The sequence below is a fragment of the Podarcis erhardii genome (genome assembly GCF_964252035.2).
Source record: "Podarcis erhardii genome assembly, chromosome: 6".
NCBI lineage: Eukaryota > Metazoa > Chordata > Lepidosauria > Squamata > Lacertidae > Podarcis > Podarcis erhardii.
In genome coordinates, this window is record NC_138510.1 from 28,875,373 (window position 1) to 28,894,697 (window position 19,325).

Sequence of the window (19,325 nt, forward strand, 5' to 3'; positions counted from 1 at the left end):
TCCACCCCCATGGATTCAAATCAAAGTTTCACAGGTCTAAATTCAATGCTTTCCACAATTCTCTTGTTTGTTTACCAGTAGCTAGAGTGTGATAGCATAGAACAAACAGCTGAAAGGAGATATAGTTTGCTAATGTATTTTCTTTTCTTTTTTTAAGAAATAGAGGCTTGTGGAGCATTAATTATTCTTCCCCTCTTCTTGAAAAAAATTATTTTAGGTTTATTGTTATCTAGGAAGGGCAACAGGACCTCACCCAGAATCTAATCCAGATCAGCACCATGTTGTATGATTTTGTGGATAACGTGATCGTCATTCAACTTAAGATAATTGTGGAGTTATGACTAACAGGTATCCAACCTCTTAGAAAAACAAGTATTAGAATGTTAGCAAGCCATTGATGTCTGTAGTGTGAGCTTTTGCTATGCAGATATAGTCGAGAATAATGCAGATAACCTATGTACAAATAAAATTATTCACTAATGAAATGGTTTTAGTATTTCAGAAATTATCAAATGCCAGTTGCAGATTGTCAAATGTTCAGAATTTAATAGATATGTAGCCTAATCCAGTCATATTAATTTGCAAATAAGTCTCATTTAGCTAAGTGTAACCTACTGCCATGTATGTTTGTATAGGATAAAACCTTTAAAAATAATTATAATATTCAATAAAGAAACATTAAGCATATATGCCCTGTTGAACTCAGTGGAACTAACTTGTGAATAGTCATGCATAGGCTCATGTTCTAAGTGAGCTATAAAGTCATCAGCATAAAGGAGGAAAAACTCAACCTTAATGTTGTGTGTTCAGTATGTGGGAGTGGCCTCAGATATTTAAAATTCCTATGCTGCATAAATACTTGTATACCAATTTCATATATAATTTGCCAAGTCTTATCTTGGTATGGGTGGAGAGACTACTTTATTATCAGAAAATGATTTTGGTTAGCTTTATTTATTTATTTATTTAATAGATTTCTAGAACCCCTTCTGTAAACTTCTGCCTCTGCAAACTCTCCCTGGATTAGGGAAATAAAACATGACATGCTGACTTCCTCAGCGCAGATCAAACAAACAAACATTTATTTATTTGATTTTTTAACATTCTAAAATTATCTGTTACTATGTTTCTTAATAACTAAGTTAACATTAAACAATACAGATGTAAGTATGTTAGCCCTATGGTTAATCGCTAAACGGAAAAATGCCTCTACCATATACGCAAATTTAATGGAGACTTTCCTGTGTAAATGAAGAACTTTTAAAAAATCACTCCTCGCATTTTACACTCTACCTACCAGATATAGGGATGTATCCAACTAAATCAATGAATGGATATCCCTTTTTTTTAAAAAAGATGGTTTTACTTTTTATCGTTGATAAAAAATATTTGAAGGATTATGTTGACTTTTGGTGAAACACTTAGGAACTAATATAATGATGTCCATGCTTGATTTGGTTCAGAGCAAAAAAAAACCCCACCCCTTAATTAATTTTAACTGGATACATCTGCAGATTTGTCACAGCTGAAGTTTTCAGAGGATTGGACTCCCACTGTCTGCAAAAGCAGACCAGCAACCTGAATGCCCCTATGGCTCAATTTTTCTGGGTCAGCTTAAATTGTCATGCAGCCTCTGATACAGGATCTCCAGGTAAGCTATTTTTTTATTAGCAATATATATTAATACATGATAAATGAAAACATTAGTTTTTTTGGATTTACTTTATATCTGCTAAGGCCTTTCTAGATAGGTGCCTTCTCTGGGGAGGAAAACCTGTTCCTTTAGTATTAGTAAATGCACAGTGTCTGAAGAAAGTAGAAAAGCTTTGGTATGTATGTCAGCGATGTCATGGGTACCATCCAGTAGATGTTCATGTCACTGCTTTCCCTAATAGTTGTATTATTGTATAATAATTGTACTGTAGTTGCTCAGTATTGTATAGCTGTATGGTAGTTTTTATTGTGGTGAAGGTAGAGGTTTCACAGCAACTGCATTTGGTAGTCCCATTGCTGGGGAGCACTGATTCACAGCAGCTGTAGGAGCGCCAGACGATGTGCCAGTGACTACTGGCTAAAGCTGTGTCAGAGCTGTGGAACTCCCTGCTTATTGACATTAGGCAACCACCTTTGCTGTACTCTTTTTGGTGCCTATTTAAAACATTTCTGTTTAGACAAGCCTATCCTTACTTGTAGAAGTTATGTGTATTTTATCTTTCTTTTTTTTAGGAAGTTTGATTTTAATTAAACCATTGAAAGATTTTATATACTCAGTTGTAACTGTTTTTAATGGATATTTTTTAATGTTTTACTTCATATTTTTGTAAACCACTCAGAGGAGTTGTTTGTTTTTGTTTTTACAATCAAGCAGTATATAAATGCCAAATATGCTTCATTTATTTATATATATATTTAGTTCATTTGTTAGTTATTGCATTTGCATTTTACCTTAATCTCCAAGGAGCTCAAGGTAGCATACATGATTCTCTCCTTCCTCTTTTAATCCCCACAACAGCCCTGTGACGTAGGGTGGGCTGAGAGGCAGTGAGTGGCCCAAGATCACCCAGTGAACTTTATGACTGAGTGGTGATTGAACCCTGGTCTTCCAGGTACTAGACCAAAACTACACCCTAACTGGATAAATAGATCACTTTATCATGCATTCCATAATTATTTTCTAAAAGAAAAATGGGGAGTGACTTTGTTAAAAGAACCCTTGTGGTTTCATAAGAAGACAAATCCTGTCAGTTCCCCCCACAGTATGCTTTCCCATCACCATTAAAAAATGCTAAATAATTTCCTTTCCTTGGGGGGCAGAGTGATGAAATGGGTTTTGAGAAAGTCATTGGGACTCTCTCACAGACTCCTTTGGGAGAGTTTTGAGGTGGTGATTTTGATTATTCTTATTTTAGGGGGTGGGGGGTTCATTTCAGCCTCAGTTTGTATGTAAGCAGCTTATGAACATAATACGTTTTGAGATCTAAACAAGGTAAGAACAAAATAGAAATAGTATTAACAATAAGCTGTGCTTGTATAGATGTAAAATTGTGCATGTATTTATAAACAATATATTTTAAATATATAAATAATATATTTTAAACGTATTTTCTTTTATAGGTTTGTCTTAATACCTGATTAGCTTCCTTCAGCAAATTACATAGTCATGGTTTGGGGTGATATGCCTAAATTAAAAGATAACCACACTTCATCGTATTCTTCAACCATGGAAGACCTGGATGTGGATCTTGACTCTGGACTGGAGGAAGATGACATTAAACATGAGAGCCCTTGTGAAGATTCCACAATCTTTGTAGCTTTTAAAGGCAATCTTGATGATGATGACTTCAAACAGAAATTGGACATCATTTTGAACAATGTTCCTGGCCTTTTACACCTGGGTATTTCACTCTTTTGTATTTTTTTAGTGAAAGATTTCTTAATTAACTTTTAAATATTAGATTTAGACATGTAAAATTGCAATTCATTTATTTAAAGTTAAATTGCTCTAGAATATTGCAGACTTTTTACTAGTTATTTTTAGTGAAAAAATATATACCCCACTCTTCTTCCTGAAGTGTACAGTGTACATTTGAATTGCTGGTTGAAATGTCTTGTGCGAAGTAGCTCAGAGTTAGTATTACATATTGATATCAGTTATTGTACTTGAGTAACCATGTACATTCTCTGTAGTAGTTCAACAAGTTTGTCTTCTTTTTTCTCCTTTTAACAAGAATCTGAAAAGTTAAAACTGAAGAAGGTGGAACCCTGGAACAGTGTACGTGTTACTTTCAATATTCCTCGTGAAGCAGCTGAGCGACTACGATTGCTGGCTCAGAACAACAACCAACAACTTAGAGACTTGGGAATCCTCTCAGTTCAAATTGAAGGTAGCTGAAAATACTTTTGCAGTTGTTCCTGAACTGTATAGTATACTTAAGAAACACAGTGTTTGAAAAATAAATATTTCCATTAGCTTTTTGAGTACTAAATAATAGTATTCCTCACTGGCATCCTGATATTCTGCCTCAGGGATAGACTACATGTTACACTTTTGTATGTGTACCCTTCATGTGTGTACCCTTCTCCCAGCTGTTTCCTTTAGCAGCACATGCCTCGTGAACTCTGGCCATCAAATAGCCAGCTTCCGTGCCCCTTCTCCATGTCATCTGTGGTTGCTAGAGAGAGTGGGTAAAACCTGCTATATAAGAACCAGAATTCGTCTGATAAATGGTATTAAATGATGGCAGCCTATGACTTTTTACATACTGCTTCTCATTTTCACATGCGCTTGAAAATGCCAGTCTGCTGGCAGATCCAAATTATTATTGCTTACATTTTGCATATTTTCCCACTGCTTCATTGATAAGAATGATAAGATGAAGCTGTACTTGAATAACAGCTGCTTTGCTTTGTCTGCTTTCTAGCTGTCTCATTCTTGGCTGCAAGGAAAGAAAATCCTTGCACAGAAGAAATACATGCGTGGATTGTTTTCTCCATTTAAAATGAATAGGAAAACTCAACATGCATATCATAGCATCTACACCCACAAAAAAATGCTGGATTGGAGCAACTAGAATAAACAACCTTATTTGTTTGTTTTTAATTTATTAAATTTTTATCCAACACTTCTTCCCAAAGGAGCCGAGGGTGGCAGATGAACTCTCAATATTAAGCTTTCAAGTGACTTTTTAAATAAGCCAAGAAGTGTGCAAGCTCTATTCCCTCTTATTTGTTTGTTTTAAATGCATGTTGTTGATCTGAATCCAATATGTCACTTTTCAACAGCCCTTTTTAAATGCTACTTTGTAGTTTTCCCCCTGCCATATTGAAGCAGTATTTATGCTTTGACTTGAATGTTAATGATTGCTTTCAGGTGAAGGTGCCATCAATTTGTCATTGGCTCAAAACCGAGGCCAAGATGTGAGGATTAATGGGCCTATTGGACAAAACAACTCAGTACGAATGGAGACAGGCTTTCCCATACCAGGAAACCAAGGCAAGTTCAGCTTTTTAAAAGTTAGTGATAAGTTACTTTGTGAAATATGCAACTGTTCTTTCATAGAACTCCAAAGACTTTTCACTTCTTGATTTTTCATGTTTGTGGCATGTTTGGGGGTTTTTTGGGAACATTTATAGACTGCTAACAATTTATTGCCATGTGCAAATTTTCTTACTATAACTAAGTATAGAGTATAGTTTTTGAAGCCTGTTTTGATGTTTTATCTTCTAAGACATGCTTCCTCAACCTTGGCCTTCCAGATGTTTTGAGACTACAATTCCCATCATCCCTGACCACTGGTCCTGCTAGTTAGAGATCATGAGAGTTGTAGGCCGAAAACATTTGGAGGGCCAAGGTTGAGAAAGCCTGCTCTAAGATCCTACATAGCAGATTTTCCAAAGTTCCCTTCAAGGATAGATGCTGTTCGTATAACCATACAGAGATAATACATAATTTAACTTATAATGAGGAGTTTTGTAATCAGTGTTTAGAAGCCTGTGTAAGTGTCTTTCTTGAGGGTCCTGATTTTTATTTAAAAACAGGAATGTTTTTAAATAGGGAAAGAGAATGTCCCATTGCTTGAGAAGAAATCTGTTTGCACAATGTCAGATTTCACCCATTGGACTCAGTTAAAAAAGTAAATAAATTGGTTTTGTTTTGCCGCTGATAATAGTGATAATGAAAAACACAAAAAGAAAGCTAAATAATATGTAAAATTCTATGGAAAAATGAAAAGTAGAATCAGGAAGACAAAGCAGATAATATAGACAAAGAAACACTTCTTGGGATAATTTTTTTATGATACTAACATAACAAGCCATGAAGAGAAATGGAAGAAGACAAAGGGTCAGTATCCGTGGATTTGTTGCTATTTTTGGTTTGGTTTTTAAATTGCTTATTGGTGTTCTGGAACAAGGTTGGCCATGCTCCCTTTTTAGAGAACAATGAAGGCCATACATATCTTAACATATGCATTTGATACTCTTATTTGTAATGTGTTCTTATTTGTATGATCTAGCATTCATATTTTATTTTTTTATCATTACATTTGTATCGCTCCCTTCCAAGGAGTTCCAGTGTGGCATACATTGTACCCCCACAACAACCCTTTGAGAAAGTGATTGGCCCAAGGTTACCTATCAAGTGACATGGCAGCATAGGGATTTGAACACTGGTCTCCCAGCTTCTGTTCCAAGCCTCTGGCCCCTACAACACACTAGATATCTGCAATATGGTTTCCTTTAGCAATTCATTCTCCTTTATCGATCCACATTGGAGTGGCTTTTGCCACAGAGACAACAGTTTTGTTAGAATTTCTGCTTTCTTGTATATATTTCCAAAAATCAAATAAATAAATATACCACACAAAAACAACTTCAAAATTTCAGTGCAGGATTTGAAGCTTTTCCCATTCTGTGCAATGCTGTACTTTGCAATTTGACAATTTGCACCTTTGCACAATGAAAAATATGGTTATGTTTCTAGGGTTAATAAGAATAAACAATCCTGCAACAGTGATGATGCAGCAAAGTGGGAATGTATCATCTTCTATGATGACGAGTGCAGCTAACACAGAGTTGCAACCTAGAACACCTTGTCCAACATCTCAGTCAGGTAATCAGCTTAGATCTTACTTTGATAAATATATCTGGAGAAATGTGAATTTGTGTTTTATATCCCCTGGCTTCTGCTTATTAATCTGGAAATGCATTCTAAAGTATTTACCCAAGCTCTTAACTAGTTCTTTGCATGGAATGAGCTGCACTTTTAAAATATTATTGCGGATTTCATGTTGTTGTTGCCTAGTCCCCATCTCTCGCAAAACAATTTTCACAAAAATATGTGAAGCGTGGTAAAAAATTATTGAGAAATATCCTGAGCTGTGTGTGTGCGCACGTGTGTGTGTGCTTGCTTGTGAGGGACAGAAAGAGAATGCTTGTTTCTCTGAATATTACTAGACTAACTACAGACGATATTTCTTTTTCTTCTCCATTTCTTTTTATAGATTCAGTGGATCCACTTTTGTCAGGGCTAGCTATCCAACAGCAAAATCATCCATCTGGATCTGTAGTGCCTCAGCTCCATTCAGTACAGCCAGTTTCTGTTAATAGGCAAATAAACCCAGCCAACTTTCAACAGATGCAACCACAGCAACAATTGCAGCCGCGCCCTCCTCAACAGCACCAGCAACCACAACAGGGTATTCGTCCTTCGTTCACAACCCCAACTCAGGTTCCAGTTTCTTCTGGTTGGAACCAGGTGCCTTCTGGAATAGTTCAGCCTCCTCCGTCGCAAGGCACAATGGGCACATTGACAGTTAACCAGGGCTGGAAAAAGGGCCCTTTGCCTGGACAAATGCAGCAGCAACTCCAAGTCAGACCATCTTTGGCAACGGTACAAACACCCTCCCATCCTCCACCCCCATACCCTTTTGGAAGCCAACAAGCTTCTCAGGCACACACAAACTTTCCTCAGATGAACAACTCTGGCCAATTTACTGCTCCTCAGATGAAGAATCTTCAGGGAGGGCCTTCACGGGTCCCTACACCGCTACAACAACCCCACCTGACCAACAAATCTCCTGCTTCCTCTCCCTCCTCTTTTCAGCAAGGATCTCCTGCATCTTCCCCAACAGTTAACCAAGCACAGCAGCAGATGGGACCAAGGCCTCCCCAGAATAATACTCTCCCCCAGGGGTTCCAACAGCCTATTAATTCTCCTAGCCGTAATCCTATGGTACAGCAGGGGAATGTACCTCCAAACTTCATGGTAATGCAACAGCAAAACCAGGGTCCACAGGGCTTACATCCCGGGCTAGGAGGTAAGTAATCATTTTATTGCAAAATATTTGTTCCTAGACTTTATAGCAAATTAATAAATTACCTATGAACACTGAATTAATATGCAACACCACGTAAATTTCCTGTTGATATATTAAAGAATTGAACTGCTGAATAATGTTTGTCATTGTTTTTCCTGGACAGGTTGCACATGTTTATATGTTTTGTATGTTGCCTTGCTATTACTATAAAAGCATAAGAATTGGAAGAAATATCACCTTGCCCAAACCAGGCTTTGAGACAAAATACTGTAAATCTCTATTGCTTTCCTAACAGGCCATGTTTTGCTTGAAATCTTCCAAGGGAGGAGATACCGCAACATTATTAAGCCAATTGTGCAGTTGCTGAAATAATTTTATAAATGGGAACTTTCCCTGTAATGTAAATCTATTGCTCATGTGTCCTCAGTTAATAATTAGTAATAAACAATTACTCAGTAGAAGAGTTTGATTATCATTTCTGGGTTAATAAGCTGAGATGTAGCGTTTTGGCTGTGTATGCAGCCGCTTTACTCCTCCCTTCATACTGAGAGCAAACAAACCAGGAATTTTTTTTGTTAACTAGTTTTCTGTTTCAAATGAACAAGCCAGGATATTTAGCCCTGGGCTTAATTTTGACACTATATCCTACCTTGTTCTAAAGTTGTTAACCATAATTTCCCAATTTGGACAAAATGGTCTGTTGAAGTCTTCCTGGTTTATTTTCTTGCTCATGCCTTAGGGTGCACGTGTAGTTAAAAAGCTTGTTATTAAGCAGTGATATGATTGTTCAAACATGGTTATTTTTTCTCTGATAGTGAAAAACATTATTAGCATTTCTAATCTTTTTTTTTTCTAGGTTGGGCCAACAAGCCTCTCATGACTTGACATAGTCATTGAGTCCATAGACAGTTTCTTTATACATCACAATTTTCACAGATTTGTGCTTAGAGTGGTTTGCCGAAAATCAGTCCGAATGCAATAACACGATAATTACAATATATAACTAAAATTACAATATTCCTATTGCGTTTCAACAGTTAATTTATTAAAATTTATCAAATTAAATTAAATTAGCACAAAGTTTACTAACAGACTAAATAATATTCCATAGAATCTCTAAAGCTAATACAGTCATACCTCATGTTGCGTCTGCTTCAGGTTACGTCTTTTCAAGTTGCGTCCCGTGGCAACCCGGAAGTACCGGAATGGTTACTTCCAAGTTTCGCCACTCAGGCATGCGCAGAAGCGCTAAATCGCACGCTTCTGGATACAAACGCTTCGAGTTGCGGATGTGCCTCCGGGACGGATTACGTCTGCAAGTCGAGGTTCCACTGTAATAGTAGTAACTATTAACACCCTTATCCAAAAAAACCTTTGCATACATAGAGTCAAAAGACAAGACCACCCCACTCCGTTTCTTCTGGCTGCTGCTCACTTATTAAGGCTACTGGGGATGAAGGGTGGAACATAGCCCCCCCCCCATTTTCCTGCTTTATTATCCTCTTAACTGTATCATGATAAGAATATATTAATCAATGTTAATATACAATGCAATTAATAAACAAAGTTATTTTTCTGTCCAGGAATGCCCAAGCGTCTCCCACCTGGCTTTCCTGCAGGACAGGCAAATCAGAACTTCATGCAAAGTCAGGTGCCTTCTACAGCACCAGGGACACCTGCAAATAGTGGAACACCCCAATTGCAAACAAGTCAGAGTGTGCAGCACACAGGTCTGGTAGCTGAATTTTAATAGATTATTGGTCTGCTTTTCTCATTTATGGAAGCTCACTCTAAATGACAATACAGTGTTGTATCCAGCGGTGGTTTAGGAGTAGCTGAACTGCTTCCCCTAGTACAAGATGACACACTCAGTTTTTGCCAATCCCCCATACTAATTATAGCACTTTATGCCATATCCAATCTTGAGTGGCCCCTAACCTTCAAGGGAATTTTTTTGGGCATGGTAGTGGGGAACATAGGAGGGATTGGTGAAAATCTGGTGCCTTACCTTGTGCAAGCACAAAGCCATCATTAGAGACAATCCACATTACTTGGCAAATGATGTTGTATTTTCAATAGTAGTAATTTTTGTATGTGTAGAAACGTGACTGCTGTGTTAAATGACACAGAACTGTCAACATCAAAAGTTAAGTTTATCTGAAAGGATAGTGCAATGAATTTAGCGCCATTTTGAAAAATTGCCTTCTTCTGTTTGCTGTTGTGGAGACAGTAAACAGCTGTCTTAGGTAAAGTAGGTGCAATAGAGGCCTTGGGTTTAGAGAGAGAAACACTGGGAAGACCAATTAGAGCCTTTCACCCTTTTGTAAAAAATATTTTGTTCATAGACAATGCCCTGGAAACATTATAAAACCCTATTTGCCTTTCAGTAAAAGGTTCTAAATATGACTCTGCTGAATAATATATTATGCTGTTAACTTCTGTTTGCTTTGCCCCCCTGTCCTAGTCTACCACTGATCTGTTACCTCTTTCTTTTGCATGTTCTGATCATGTATGATTGGCAGAAATGCTGTTAGAGAATAATTCTTAGGATTTCCAACATTCACAAATACTTTCAGACCATGTTTCAAATATTGGAATTTTGATAGTACAGTTTTGTAAATGTTAAACACAGAGAAAATTTTCTGGACTAGTTTATTAATTTACATGCTCTTATACCAATTCAGTTTACAATTGTCTAACCCGAACTATTAAAATTTTTAAGGTGGTCAAGGAAATGGTCCTCCTCAGAATCAGATGCAAGTTCAACATGGCCCATCAAATATGATGCAGACCAACTTAATGGGTCTTCATGGAAATATGAGCAACCAGCAGACAGGTACCAGTGGAGTTCCACAAGTTAATATGGGCAACATGCAGGGACAGCCTCCACAAGGACCACAATCTCAGCTAATGGGGATGCACCAACAAATAGTGTCCTCCCAAGGACAGATGGTGAACATTCAGCCTCAGGGATCTCTAAATCCTCAAAACCAGATGATACTTTCTCGAGCTCAGCTCATGCCACAGGGCCAGATGATGGTAGCATCTCAGAACCAAAATCTTGGTCCATCACAACAAAGGATGACACCACCCAAGCAGATGATTCCCCAGCAAGGCCAACAGATGATGGCTGCACATAATCAGATGATGGGACCGCAAGGCCAGGTGTTGCTGCAGCAAAATTCAATGATGGAGCAGATGATGACCAATCAGATGCAAGGAAATAAGCAGCCGTTCGGTGCTCAAAGCCAGTCCAATGTTATGACGGGGCCAGCTCAAATAATGAGAGGACCAACACCCAATATGCAGGGAAACATGGTGCAATTCACAGGACAGATGATGGCCCAGCAAGGCCCTGTGAACAGCAATCCTTCTCAGGTTATGGGGATTCAAGGACAAGTTCTGAGACCCACAGGAACTAACCCTCACATGTCTCAGCAACTGGGTGATACCACCACTACTACAAACAGTGATGTGAACTTGACACAAATGCTACCTGATGTTTCTATGCAACAAGGAAACATGGTGCCTCCCCACTTGCAAGGGATGCAGGGAAACAACAATACACCAGGGAGCCATTTTGCTGGGCATGGGATGCCTTTTAGTACTCCTTTTAGTGGAGCTCAAAATGGGAATCAGATTTCCTGTGGACAAAACCCAGGTTTTCCTGTCAACAAGGATGTCACAATAACAAGCCCTTTGTTGGTAAACTTGCTGCAAAGTGATATATCTGCAGGACATTTTGGTGTGAACAGCAAACCGAACAATCAAAATGCCAATAAACCCAAGAAGAAGAAACCTCCAAGGAAGAAGAAAAATAATCAGCAAGTAGAACAAATTAAGTAGGTTTAACATTTTTGTTTCCTACACAACTGAACCAAGTTTGTTTCTATTTCAGTTGAACATAAGGTTTGCATTTGCTAGCAGTTCTTTTAAGTAAATACTTTTAATTCACAAAGCAATGCCAGTTTTGCAATTTACACCTCCATCCCATGCAGAAATAAAGAGAAGATAATTAAAGAAGTAACTTTACCAACAATTCATTCTGTGTTTGTGTTAGTTGTTAAGTTAGAACCCCAAGTGTTGTCACTCTTCAGGTGAAAACTCTTTTTTTAAAAAATAGGGCTGATGTAGAAGTAACTCAGAAAAGCAGCACCAGAAAGAAACCTCAGTGACAGGTTTTTAGTTGAATTATAGGCACAATAAATGATTGAAGAGCACTTTCAGACATGCTACTACATGGTGTGCTTGCCACTGCTGAGGCTTTCAGTGCAGTCTACAGAATGATGAGAAATCAAGGCTGGCTATAGGAAGAGGAGTTTTTTGTATGGGGCTGTGCCTATGGACATTGCTGCCAAAATGCCCCAGACACAATTGGATCACAGCCAGCTAGTACTCTCTCTTAACATTGCTCCCACTCCTCTTTCCTTAAGTGCACATACCAGCTCTCCTTTCCCCGTCACTTACCATGGTGTTTCACACCATTTTTGCAGGCCAGAAAATATGCTTGTATTGATAAATAGTATACTATTTCCTTGTCTATTTGACCTGGAAAAAAATTGCCAGACCAGGCCACATGAAAGCCACACTGCTAATGGGAAGGAGGCCTTGAGCCTTGCCTACCACTTGATGACACTTGCTGGATCATTGATGGGACAAATGACTGTTGTCCTGTTACTACATTAGGTAGAACTATATAAAAACAAAGTGTCTAGACTGTAACACAAATAATAAAACCTCATTTTCACAATTGGTTACATAACACTAACATGTTCATGAGTGGATTTGTTCAGTGGAGACAGTATTCCAGTATTAGAGTAATTCCTACAACAAAATGCTCATTCTATACAATGTGTTGAATTGTATGGTAGCTGTCCCAGAAATATTCTACTTACAGTAGGCCATAGGGCATTTAAGTGGGTCTCAGGATTGTGCTACCTGCCTCTGCACAAAGGAGTGAATTTGTGAGTCAGGATTTTCACAAATTTCCTAATTTCAACAGCATTTTTCCTCCTAAAAGGAGCAGGAGAAAGTGGGGATCAAGTTTATGTCTGTATCTGTGGATGCCCTGGTCACATGACTTCCTGCGTGCAGTGTTTAGTAGGCCACAGTTCCATAGTTCACTTTTCTACCTTATTACATGTAATGAAAAATGTTGTGATAGAAAGTATCAGTCATTAAAAATTGAGAACATACATTTAGATTTTCAGAATATAATAATAGATTGCAGTGTATGGCTTTTCATTATAACACATTAATAGGAAAAGACACAATTATAAGAAAAGATACTATTTTCTGAATTCTGTTGTTGTTATGACTTGGGGGGAAAAGCAAGGTTGCCTGTTTTTATAAATGGGTGATGGTCACATGGCTTTTTCATGGGTGGCAGAGAAATGCACAGCATCAATCTTTAAATGTATCTTTTAAGTCCACAAGGCCACATGGACCTCTGAGATTTTGACCATAGTCAAACAGTCAAGCCTTCCCCAACTTTGTACTCTACAACTGTTTTGGACTACAGCTGCCATTAGTCCAAGCCAGCATAGTCTGTAAGCCAAAACAGTCGAAAGGGACTTGGTTGGGGTAGGCTAGCTTAGTCTGTTGCAATACAGGCAATGAATACAGCCGTTCATGTGATCATAACACTGTTGTCTGTTGTCTGACTTTTAAGTTGACTGTGGCTTTTACAAACTTCTGTCGCCTTCAGACTCCTTCAAAAACACCCTAACACTCAGCAACTTCCAGTGTTTGAAGTGCTTTGTGTATTGCTAAACCTTGGCGCACTTGTAAGATACACTAGTATTATTGCTCTTACTGTGCAAACTGTGGGGCAAACAATGAGAAATTAGGTACTTGACCAAGACGGGTCCCCAGCTATGTGATGTCAGTACAACTTAAACTTCCAAATAGATTACAAATATTTTTCAAGTTAGCCTCTAGTGTAGGTTGTGTTTAGTTGGGGGTCAAGAAAGGGAATAAGCTGAAGAACATGGAGGGGAGAGCTGTCTTTGTTGTGCAAAGAGCTTGATTTTGTAAAGTTTCCTTATGCAACTAATGACGTTCCTGACATTTATTCTCTGTAGCTTTTGAAAAGAGAGTCTAAAGTCAGTGATGTGTTAAACTTAGTGGCTTGTATTGTATTGTATTGTATTGTATGGTTTAGATAGTAGTAGGCCTTTCTAAACCTTATAGCACTGGAAGGAATCATTGCTTTCTCAAGAATGACATCACAAGAACAATATAAGTTGCACTTCTTACATAGGTGTGTTAAGATATCACTCAGAGACCTCTGTATGCATTTCCCATATCCCCTATCAGTCCCTTCTGCTTAATCACAGAATGCAAACTTGCAGCTCATGTTCCTTGACTGAATAGGAGCACAGCAGAAGAATATACGTAAGGCAGGGGTGAGGAACCTTCAGTCCACAGGCCAATCTCAGTATTTTATGGGTATCACTGCACTCAAGAAAAACCCCAGTCACAGATGAGCTGCAAAAGCAGGTTTTTTAGTCACTAAAGATATGAAAGGTATGCATAGGCCTCCTATTTCATGTAGCAGTCTAGCATAGGAGAGTGCCAATGTGAAAGCACTGGATCAAGCTTATAGTAAACAATACGGAAATTGTGTAGTTTTAATATCCTGTTGCTAATTGCTAATACGCTGTGCTAATGAAATTAGCGTAGCATATATGTAACAGTCGTGTAAGTTCTTTCTCTCTGGGTGGAAATACAAAAGTAGCTTATCAAGCTTTTTCACTCCTTTAGGAAACTTGTTTGAAGCAGAACATAGGAAAACAGTTATCTGGAGGGAATTGATTAGCAGTTTGTAGATTCTGAGACAAAAGGAAAATCTGGTACAAATAATTGAGATTATTAAAATAACTTGATAAAGAGCAATAATCTGTGGCAGGCATCAGAGATATGATGTTGTTGGAGGTAAAGAAGTACAGTTGATGGAGTAAGAAACTTCCAGAGTGATTTCTCCTTTCAGTTGAGACTTCTGTGCAGTTCATTTATTGATTAATATGCATTAAACCAAGAAACCCATCCCCTTATAACTGATTGTTAACATTCTGGGTCTCCTGATTCTGCTTTCTTATTTCACTGGTACACTGGGATTTTTGATATATCATGAGAACATTAGAACATATATTTGTGGGTGTTAACAGCTGTAGTGCTTTGTGCCTCTCTCTGCAAACTGGTAATGGCAACAGTAGATGACATTGCTTGCTAAAGCTTATTGGATAGGTTTGCTTTTGTAGATGCACAAATGTTATCCTGAAATAAGCAAGTTTGACAACATTTGAACAATTATCTCAGAGGTTGTATGGTGCCCTTTCAACATAAGCATAATCAGAATGAGAAAACAGTCAGAGGTCTCTTTTCCGAGTTTTTAAGATAAGCATGTTTGTTTGTTTATTAAATATATATCCTGTTCTTCCCCTAAAAGGAGCCTTCATGTATTCTGGATTGGAGAGGGTAGCACAGTGACTATTAGTGGCAAAAAAATATAGCTGTTTGGGGAAAGAAATTTCTCCCACCACCACTGTACCTGCTTCAGATGAAATACTATAAAATAAATAAATATAACACTCACACTTGAAGCAAAGTAAAACATTACTAAAAAAAATAAGCAAGCAAGTTGCTCCACATTCTATTACCACACATTTATATAGGCACACACAGCGTCTACTTCCAGCCATGCAGCTTACACCTACTCTCCTAATGGGTTTCAGTCCAGAATTGGTTCTACTGCTTCTGGGAACAATGGCTGAGAGGGAGACAACAGAGAATCGGAGAGTGACCCCAACAAGATCTGAGCAACGAAAGAAGAGGTCATAAACTTGAATAAAGTTAAATTTTCACACTTTGTTCTGAATTTAATTTGATCCCCTCCCCCCCAAAAAACCCCCTGGAATTCATTGGCAATGATTTTGGTGGTGGCAGAAAAAAAGATTGTGTTGGATACAGGTGAAAGTTAGAGCATTTGTATAAAGCTGTTGACAATTTCCAGTTCCTAATACTTTCCACACTTAAATATACCTGAACAGAAGATAGCACATTCACTGGAGTTCTTACCATACACAGAATTGAGATTAAATTAGTTTTAAAGTTAAAAAAACTATTTTGAAGCATATGATCCCTTTTTTGATTTTATTTGTTTAATGTTTCCTAAGAAGTCAATAGTGTGTTTTAGATTGTGGAGGAAAACTACCAGAACAAAACTTTTCCATTTGGTCAGAAACCTGGCTGCGATTTCTACTACGGGAAACATGGTGCAGATATATACATAGGTAAATGTAAAGTGAAAGTGCCCTATCCCCACCCCGCTGGCCAACTTTCTGTTTGGTGAGTATGGCAGAAGTGAAAAAAAATATCACTAGAGGAAAGTGAAAGAGTAAGAGAGAGAATATCTCAACCAGTATGTTTCAGTGTATGATTACAGTTGATATAGGATGGTGTGCATGTGAAGAAACTAATTTTACTAGCAAATACAGCACACCCACTTCTAATTCTGCACCCTTCTCCCTTTTCAGCCTGCTTAGGATTTCTTCAGCAAAAAAAATGTTAGCCGAAGAGTTTTATGGAGGCACTAACTTTTTACTAACTCTTCCTCCCTCCTGACTTCGGAAGAGAAAATTATGGACATACCCTGTCTTCTAGACCTTTTCTATCCCTGTCCTTTTGGCAATCCATAGAATCAAAGGCCTTTCTGCCACTTTTTTTTTAAAGCAACCTCAAACCCAGCAAGGTTAAGTTTCAGTAAGATCACATGGCTATGTACTGATTAGGCATGTCTTCTTTCGTTTTTTAAGCAAATCCTAAGCCATGACCAAAAATGTCCGATGTATAGCCCACTAATAATGAAAGGAGAATGCATTTACCGGTATGTATTACTGAGTAAAACAATGAATGGAGTGGTAAGAGATAGAACAGTAGAGCAGGTTTGATGTCCAGTTTTAACCACAAATAAGTTGAAAACACTTAACTGGAATTTTGCAAGTGTGTGATTTTAGGACTCTGACAGAGTATAGAAATCCATGGGTAAAAAACCTAGAGTTCATTAAAGGTAGAGGGTTATAGCCATTCATGAAACAGACTTCCATGTGTTCAACAGAACTTCCCCTTGCTTTCCTGCAGCCCCTTGTACACCCTCAAAATCTGATTCAATGGGTTAGGGGACCCTGTGGAGCAGATTTAGGATGTGCATGTGGGGAGAGGAAGGAGAAGTCCCATTGTGTGAGCAAAAAAATTTGAGCATTGTTAGACACAACCCATAAGGATTAGGGGAGATTAAATGTGAAAAAGCAAGGAACATTGTCCAGCACAGTAGCCTTAAAGATATGGGGTGATACTCAACTATTTTTTTCATTCAGAGTTGACTCATTGAAACTAAACCATGACTAAATTAGGTGTATTAATGTCAAACTCTGCATAAACGTGAGTGAATGCCAGCCCCAGTGTGATGCAAAGTTGCAAAGAGTACTGAGACTCAGTTTTCAGAGGGCACATGCTTGACAGCCATGTGGAATTTGGACAGGTGAGCACTGCAGTTAATGTTAGGGCAGGGAATTTGGGGAAGACAAAACAAAATATCCATTGGGTGACATCTAACATCACTCACATGACAGCATGTCTGCTTCCCCATGGCTCTGCATTCCCATGTGTTCTGGAAGGTCTCTCAATCCTCAAATAAATATTGGGGGAGCGTGGTGCCAAGTGCGAGAGGCAGAAGAGCAAAAAAGTCCTGTTGCACAAGTGCAAGTCTCTTGTGCTGAGAGATTGGCACCCATTGCTTGCTTTTAAATCTAACAACACCTTAAAACATCTCATGTTTGTATTGTGCTTTGTTTGCTTCTGGAAATGATATGTGAATAAGCATTTTAAAAAACTAATAGATTGCAGCAGGAGTTTTCGCAAGTGAGAGTATTACTTCATCAGAGGCATGATGAAGAAACACTTGCTCCCAACAGCTTATAAAATATTGTGATGATGCAATAAAAGAGCCTCTCTTTTGGTGTAGTAAGGCTGTTTATAATCTCTGCTACAGCAGACTAATATGGTTAGTCTCCTGGAACCTTCCTTTGAGACAAATACTTTATTTTGTTTAGGTTTAAACTTGGAAGATACTATATCCAATAAATTAATGTAGAACTGGCAATACATTTCTGTTACATTTATTAATGCATGGATAGCCTACATGGTACTCATTTTGGACTGCAACAATTGGCTAAGGCTGATAGGTGTTTTAGCCCACAACATCTAGTGGTCAATGCATTTGCTCGCCCTGGATTATCCCATGTTTCAGAATTGTCTACTGAGCATTCATTCTGATTTGTTTGCAGGGAGCAGGGTCGACCCACCCATGAGATGAGGTGAAGCAGTTGCCTCAGGCAGCAGTTCTGACCTCCAGGGAGCATGCCACTGCAGTGTGCCACCACCTATTCCTCTCCAGCCTCCTTTTACTCCCCCACTGCATTCAGCGTAGGGGCTGGCAGAGGAGGAGGAGGAAGAGCCAGGTGGCATATTCAGTTTTGCCTCAAGGAGCAAAACATCCTGGGCCAGCCCAGGTAGGGAGGTTAGATACTGCTATGTCAAGCAAATCTTATCGCGCAATTCCTAGTGCATTTTCCCATCACTTTCCTTATTGCAAAAAGTTCAGTTTTGGGGGTGAGAAAGCAGGTTTGTTGTGCAAGAACAACATATCCACTTTAATTGTGCAACCTAAATTTCCTAGTCAGTATGTGATTGAAAATAGTGGCACTCTGGAAGAATCCGTGGTGGATATGGAAATGGGGCAGATTTCTGTGCAATTGTGTTTGTATGTCACAGAGTGTCTGATAACTCTGTTCATTCTCAGTGGGGTTCAGCGGGTTTTCCTTTTGAAACCACTTCCTCTTGGTCCCTCCACATGCCTTGGGGTAGTCATTTATGTGGAATTTTGGGGCTAGTATCAAGTAGGGATTTCAGTGCTATTCTCTACCACTGATTTCCAAGGTTGCAGGAGTATAAAAGACATAGAGTATATGCCACTCTCAGTAATTGTGTTTACCCTAGAAATGCTCAGCATTTTTCTTGCTATAACAAATTTCCTGGTTTTCCCCCCACTTTTTTTGTATTTTGCATGAAATGAGGAGGGAAGTTGTCCATAGAGATAAGACTTCTCAATTGTAACTTCCCTGGGTAACTTGTTTATCCAATTTCCTAGTTCTAAAGCAGAGCTACAAAGGATGTAGAAAGTTGGGGATACATGAGCTAGCTCTCTTAATAGACGCGCTAAAAGTGAAATTTACAGAAAGCTTGTAATGTGTAACATTGACATGCGAGTCAACATCCCTGTTGCCCCATCAAAGGGCTTGTGATCAGTTTGCGGAGAGGCAGGGCTCAACAGCAGCTGTTTTATTTGCAGAGAAATAGGCAGTGATTAGAGTGAACAGGAAATTTGGTGGTGAGAGGTGGGGAATTCTCAGGCCTCACCCTTCCCCTGGATCAAAGGCTATATCAGTG

The 19,325-nt window shown here is 38.5% G+C and overlaps 1 protein-coding gene across 6 annotated transcripts in view; it reads left to right on the top strand.

The window, feature by feature from the left end:
* The window catches only part of NCOA6 (nuclear receptor coactivator 6), a 37,915-nt gene that overhangs the window by 9,152 nt on the left and 9,438 nt on the right, over positions 1-19,325 (top strand). For all 6 annotated transcript variants that reach the window (XM_081866780.1, XM_081866778.1, XM_081866781.1 and 3 more), the window contains 9 exons: positions 218-348; positions 1,515-1,651; positions 3,115-3,395; positions 3,729-3,884; positions 4,871-4,993; positions 6,482-6,610; positions 7,002-7,817; positions 9,401-9,547; positions 10,540-11,659. In XM_081866780.1, the coding sequence (XP_081722906.1) occupies positions 3,161-3,395; positions 3,729-3,884; positions 4,871-4,993; positions 6,482-6,610; positions 7,002-7,817; positions 9,401-9,547; positions 10,540-11,659 (2,726 nt within the window). In that variant the 5' untranslated portion in view covers positions 218-348; positions 1,515-1,651; positions 3,115-3,160. The remainder of the gene's footprint in view (positions 1-217; positions 349-1,514; positions 1,652-3,114; positions 3,396-3,728; positions 3,885-4,870; positions 4,994-6,481; positions 6,611-7,001; positions 7,818-9,400; positions 9,548-10,539; positions 11,660-19,325) is intronic.